The 6,860-nt window shown below is 40.9% G+C and overlaps 1 protein-coding gene across 3 annotated transcripts in view; it reads right to left on the reverse strand.

Annotated features, from left to right (window-relative positions):
- The window catches only part of LOC140952877 (uncharacterized), a 136,230-nt gene that overhangs the window by 23,798 nt on the left and 105,572 nt on the right, over positions 1–6,860 (reverse strand). For all 3 annotated transcript variants that reach the window (XM_073402327.1, XM_073402326.1, XM_073402328.1), the window contains 8 exons: positions 6,401–6,733; positions 5,059–6,045; positions 4,554–4,772; positions 3,494–4,261; positions 2,468–2,800; positions 2,001–2,333; positions 1,017–1,670; positions 398–730 (listed from right to left, as the gene is read on the reverse strand). In XM_073402327.1, coding sequence (XP_073258428.1) covers positions 398–730; positions 1,017–1,670; positions 2,001–2,333; positions 2,468–2,800; positions 3,494–4,261; positions 4,554–4,772; positions 5,059–6,045; positions 6,401–6,733 — 3,960 coding nt within the window. The remainder of the gene's footprint in view (positions 1–397; positions 731–1,016; positions 1,671–2,000; positions 2,334–2,467; positions 2,801–3,493; positions 4,262–4,553; positions 4,773–5,058; positions 6,046–6,400; positions 6,734–6,860) is intronic.

Here is a 6,860-nt window from a genome sequence, read left to right on the forward strand (position 1 = left end):
ATATAAAGGGGAAAAGGATTGCACAGGAAAAAAAAAATACGTTTCGAAAATTATGTGTTGAATTTGTCACTATTAGAAGCTCCCCTAAAAAGTGCCTTCTTGTGTTGGCAGCTTTCTTCGCACATGGTTGCAGGTCAGGCAACCTTCAAATTGACATGAAAATGACGTATCAGGTGAGTAGAAGGCAGTAGGCGTATTATTAAGCCGCCCTTGTATATTGTTTAAAAAAGGAACAGAAATTTAACAAGACAGTTAGGTTAATTTTTTTTTAAGGAAAAGCCATAATCCACATTATTCGTTGTCATGAAATTTGTTTCCTTGAGAGGGCAAACTGATTATGGCTTTTCACTGACTGAAACAAAAAAACGACGCTTAAACAAACAAAAAAAAAGCAAACCTCTAACTGACGCAGCTGTTTGTTTGCCACAGTAGAATCGGTACTAACTGGCTCCCATGCAGCCACGATTTTTGCACCATCAGCTGTCCATTCTTGAATATCATCCAATTTTTCCTGTATTTCAGTCCCTTGCTCTATAGCTTCCTCTAGATTCATTTGCTTGTTCTTCAGCTGGTCCAGAAGGGAAGCGTATTTCTGATTAATCGCTGCGATTTCCTTTTTTACAAGTGATGGGTCACCGTTCGCTGCTTCAATAGTTAGACCTGTTTGCTCTCCGCATGTCTCAGCATTGTGAAGGCTTTCTTTTGCTACTTCTAGTTGTTTGATCAATTCCTGTTTAGACAAAAATCATGTCAAGAGACACAAACTAGAAGAAACATGGAATGATCAACAAGTTACGAGAATGTGCAGTGAAAAATAACACTTTGTTCGACGGAATACCAAAAACCGATCATTTGAATTCTATCGCAGAGCCAGATTTTCATCTCTTTTCAAGCTGATGAAATGTTGAACACTGTCACTGTATCTTTCTTGTTTCAAGGCCGAGATCTTGCATATATTATCGACCGCGCCTTGTGTTTTAAACTTGGAAACAACAACAACCTACGCATGAACGTACCTTTATGGCTTTAAGATCTTCTCTGTTCTTCTCTACATCAGCACTTATTGGACCCTGGGACTCAATGGCTGCGTCCACCTTTTTCAGAAGTGCATCGACAGGCTTCATTAAGACTTGATAATGACTCAGTAAACGACCTACTTCTGTTAATTCCTTTTCTCGTGACAGCAGAGCGGCGTCCAACTTATCATAGCGATCCAATGTATCTTTAGCCTCATTCTTAATAACATCCACATCAACTTCAGCCAAATCTGTTACAGCTACAGATGTCAAGCTAACTGTGTCACGTTCAGGTTTATATTGATCGACACTGCCACGCAATGCTGCCACAGTTTCATTAAGGTGATCTAATGCGTCTTGGTTAGCTACAATAGGTTTTAAGGAATCTAACTTCTCCTCCGTTTCTGACAGCCAAGGTCCAAGACTTCTTGAAGAATCGTCGTATTTCTCTGCCTCAGGTAAAGCTTTATTCACGCGATTCAAGTGGTCAGCAACTTTCTGTTTTATGTCATGCCACCGCTGTTTGGTATCTTCCAGTTTTGTATCGAGTGCATCTTTCTCGGATCCAGGCTCCGCGCTTTCTAGAAGATTGGAGCCGTTTTCCATGAGCTGTTCAAAAACTTCCTCCTGGTGCCTGATCGTTTCTTCCAAAACCTACAAAGAGTAACACCAGTAGTATCATTTTACATCAACCCAGATGTACAAATCACAAATATATCACTTGTTTATTGTACCCTTGTAGTCAGATGACTGATTTTTAGGTACATTACAAAATTATAAATATATAAGTTACTAATACGATTGCTATTTTACGGTAACGAAGTCTTATAGACGTTCAGTCCTTATGGCCTTAGGCCTGCTAGATTTCCCTGATAAAAGAACGGGCAACAAATTATGATTGTGTTGCAGATAGAAAGAAATTTTACGTCCTATCAATGACAGCTTTCGAAGAGTATTTGGTCATAGTGTACTCATAATATTTACCTCATCGTTGGTCTTCTGCTGTTGTAGTTTCTCAAACACGGCTGATACTGGCTGTAGATTGGCAGCAACTTCTTCCATTTCCTGTAGCTTGTCTGTGAACTCACTGAACGATACACTGAACTCTTGCGAACGAATTTGTGCTGCTTGTAATGTGCCTTCCAACTCAGTGATCTTCGCCTTCAGATCTTCAAAAGGTGACTTGACTTTGTCAAGTTTGTCTTTGAAGTCTGCTGCTATTAAAGGTTCTTCTTTATTCTGTTCTGTTAGTTTGTGACAAATCCCTTCAGTATCTTCTAATATTGGTTTCTTCTCCTCTAGTTTCAACTTCAAGTCCTTTAAAAGCGAGAAAAAATCGATGACGGATAAGTCATTTCACTGACCTCATGATGAAATACTTACGATGATACAAAGAAGTACCCTCCTATTTTAATTACGATGAATCTTAGACCTTGACGACTTATACATACCTGTGTGAGACTTAACTGCTTCTGCACAAGCGCAGGATCGGTACTAACTGGCCCCACTAAAGACATCTTTTCACGAGTATCTTGTATGCAGGACCCCAATTCGTCAACTTTGGCATTAAAATATTCGGTGTCTTTAATTTTGCTTGCTAGAACCGCCTCCTGAGCTTTGAGCCTCTTCTGTAACTCCGCATAAGTCTGCGACACATCTGCGACTTTGCCGGTGATGACGGCGTGGTCTGGTGACGAGTCGTGGACCTTTTGTAGCAAGCTGTCTCCTTTAAGGCCTACTTTTTCTACCTCAGGAGCTTGACCGTCTAGAAACGCACCGAGTTCCTGAGAGCACAAAATCAAAGATCAGAAAGAGAATTTCTGTTCGTACAATTCACTACGCTTCGTCTTTACGAGGCGTAGATTTAAACACCATACAATGTTTTTGAAAAAGGTGCAATAAGCGACTTTACACTTCTGAGTTAATTAATATCTATGACCTTTTAGAAAAATGTGACCACAGGTTGTACACCAAAATGAAGAACAATTTTAACCAACCATAATACGCCCTTTTCCCGAAAGTCTAAGAGTCATTCAAGAGGTTAAGATCACAAGCAAGTCAAGAACCACGGATAAATACACAACGTGTTAAGAATTGTGCCTTCAATAGAGTAAGGTTTAAATACAACTTAGCAATTTAACAATATAGATACACAATGTTTTATCAGGTTTTATATGATAATTGTAAATAATTTGTGCGATTTTCATGATTTGTAAACTTCCCTCTCTTTGTTATGTATTTTAACGTGCAAAAAAAAAGACATTTCATGTTATTTTTTTACAGATCTAAGGGAGTAAATCCGTTTCCAACTTTCCTTACAAGAACGCTCCTTTATATTTTGTATACTGATAGATTTGCACTAAATTAGAATCTTTTGGTAAACTCCTCATGTCGCCTTGATTAAGCGAAATTCATTCAAATTTCTTTCATGTTTTGGGGAATTCAAATAGCTAGGTCATTTAAGTCACAACACAAACCTTAATCTTAGCGAGCTGCTGGCTGGCTGTTTCCGTGTTTGTGCTGCACGCCACTGGAGCATCAACTATATCAAAAGCTTCACTGAAAACGTCCTCGACTTTCTGTACAGTTACATGATAATCTTGTGACGCCTCTTCAATCGCTGTAAGCTGCTCGGCTCTCTCATCCAACGATGCTGAAAGTTTTTCTATCCTCTCAACAAAGTCGTTTACTTCAACTTCTACGACCGGGACGTCTTTTTCTGCGTCTTCCTTTAGTTCCGCGGCTTTCCCTCCAACTTCCCGAACATCTGATTTTAGTTTTGCAACCATTTCGTTAATCTTCTGTAAAAGTTCTTTTTGCCGTGCTACATGGCTCATGTCCACAGACAACGGGTCAAACTCCGCCACTTGCTTTTCCGCATTTGCGAGCAGCAGAGATAAGGAGTCGGCTTCTCGTCGGAATTTCCGTGCTTCTAATTCGACCTTTACTAAACGTTTCTGACGTTCTTCGCCATTTGCTTTCATCGCCTGCCACTTCGTTTTTAACTCAAAGATCTTTTTCTCCATAATTTCTCTTTCTGGTGCGTCATCCAACTCATCCACGACTTGCTGTCCATTTTGAACTAGGTTTTCTAACACTGGGTCCTGTAGTAACATTTCGTTTAGAAATGCTTCATTTTCCTGCCGCTGATTTTGCACGGTTTCATAAAGAGCAGAAATGGGTTCTTGCTTCGCCAACTGTTCACCAAAATTGTCAAGCTTGCCCATGAATTCGTTGAAAGAAACCTGAAAAAACGGTGCAAAGATACAATTATGAAAAATCACTTGTTACTTATCTCACCTTATCGGAAAACATAGTATTTCCTTTAACTTGGGAGGGAGGTTTTCGTGACCTTTCTCAACTAGACTCCGGGTATAAAAAGCTTACTGGGGATAAGGTTCCATTTCACTTGAAAATAACGAGACTGTTAAACTTGGGCTAGCAATCATCCATATTAAGAGTGAACAAAGGTTGGCGTTAATTGAATGTTGTCGTAACAGCAACCAAACACAGGAAGACAATGGGGTACGTCCTCACCTGAAACTCCTGTGAGCGGAGTAGGGCACTCTGCAGTTTAACTTGACGCTGGGCAAGTTTGCGTAGAATTACGTCAACAGGCACTACGATCTTGTTCAATTCACCCCTGACGTCTCGCACAACTTGAGGGTCTTCGTTGCTACCTGCTATTATTTCTTTCCCTGTATCCTCTAAAACGTCTACAAGGGCTTTGTTCTTCGATAGTTCATCTCTCAGAGCCTACAAGAATACACAAATTGTCACCATTAGAATTAAAGAGATTTTCTATTTGTAATCGACAGATTAGAGTCTTAGCCAAAGATTTAACAAGACGCAAAAACACAACTTAAGTCGCAGAATTAGTCTCTTTAAATCTGCACTCGATAATCAAAGGTAAAGAGTGTTAACCGAACCAACTGCACAGTCTAATCTTTTGAGAAACATATGGTGGCAACGGAAGCATAAACCATAAAAGTCAAATTACTGTAAATCCTAAAGGACGAGATGCCAAATTTAAACCGCTAACCTCTGCGTGTTGAAGTTGTTCCTTGACGACTTCTGAATCGCTGCTGATTGGTTCCTGCGCCGCAACAGCTTCTTCCACCCTTGGTAACCACTCCTCCAGGGTACGTAGTGCATCCTGGAACCTCAGCGCCTTCTCCGTTCCCCTCTCTAGTTGTTGTTTCTCCTGGTTTAAACTCTCAAGCAAACCTTGGTACCGTTTGGACAAAGTATCCACCTCCTGCTTAACCCGAGGAACTTCAGCAGACTTTGGATCAAGGGTAGATGCGAGCTTACCTCCGGCATTCACTACTTCATCAACATCAGTTTCGTGTGCTATGAGCGACGATAACAAATCCTCGACGGTCTTAATCTGCTCCTTGCACTTTGCAACATTTATTCCAGTGGGCTCACAACTGGCTAGGGATTTTTCAGTGCTTTCAAGCAAATCTTCCAAAGGCATCAAAGCCTTGTTATAATGTTCTAGAACTTGTTTCAACTTCGCAAGTTTATTTTTAATTACTGACACTTCACTATTCAAATCATCAAACCGTTTCTTAGCATCCTGTGTTTCTCCCTCAATCACAAATTTGTCCGCGCTGCAGCTATTCGTAAGGGACAAACACGTTTCATTTAAAGTATCGACAATCGGTCTGCGCTCCGCGATCTCTTGTTCGAGTTCGTTTAATGTCACAAGTTGTTGGTCAATGGAAAATTGATCTGTAAGATCGCAATCAACACCCCTGAGTCGCTTTTCAGCATCAAGCAGCCAAGGTTTTACGCCTTGTATATCGCTTTGAAACTCCTTCGCAAGCGGCAAAACCCGGTCAAGTTGTTCCTGTCGTTCAAGGGTTTGTTGTTTTACCGATTCCCACCTTTGTGTGGCATCACTGAGTTTATTCTCGAATCCATCTCTATCTGGACCAGGTTCAGAGGTGTCCAAAAGATTTCTTCCTGATCGAACAAGCTGCTCAAACAAGGACTCTTGCTGCTGAATCGTATCATTTAAAACCTAAAAAGGAAGCAAAGACATTCGTTAAATTTAACTTTGAACATTAACAGTAATTAATATCTGACGGCTTAATAAAAAATATCCATAAAAGCAACGCCAGCTTCGTGAATGTTCAGGAATATCTAGCAAAACACCGAAGTAATGGACCATATAAGTATCTATTGTGTTTTCCACTGGCACAAAGTTTAAGCAAAGTTTCTTCACATGTTCTCCACGTCCAAAAACAAATTTTTAGCGCACGCTCCCGAGTACTTGTTATGTTGTACAAAATTGCCTACCTCAGTACAATTAGCGCGCGTAGCGAGACCTTCTGAATCATGATGTGCGTACAAACGGCGCTTATGCCAAAACTCACCTGCTGTTGTTGATTTTGCTCCTTGACCGTGTCGCATACCCCAGACACGGGGGCCTGGAGAGCGATACTTCCTTCCAAACGATCCAGTTTCTCCAGAAACTCGTCAAATGACACTTGCAATTCCTGACTCTGTAATAAGACATGTTGCAGACGACTAAAGCGTTGGTCTGCGCGAGCTGACAGCTTATCTAATGCAGTGCGGACCTTGTAAAGTTTGCTATAAACTTCCGCTACAACTGCGGGGTCCTCTTGGCTTCTTTCGATTAGTTTCTGCCCCGTATTCTCGGATGCTTGGAACAACGCCCTGTGCTTTGCGATGTCATCTTTGAGAACCTTTACCAAGAGAAAAAAAATAACGACTTAATGCCATAACATCTACAGCGGAGGCAAAATTTAACCGCGGGTTTACGCACTTAAGGACTAATACGAGCAGGTACTGAAGCGTGGACGGAGTTTCCAA

Source organism: Porites lutea, chromosome 11 (assembly GCF_958299795.1).
Source record: "Porites lutea chromosome 11, jaPorLute2.1, whole genome shotgun sequence".
Taxonomy (NCBI): domain Eukaryota; kingdom Metazoa; phylum Cnidaria; class Anthozoa; order Scleractinia; family Poritidae; genus Porites; species Porites lutea.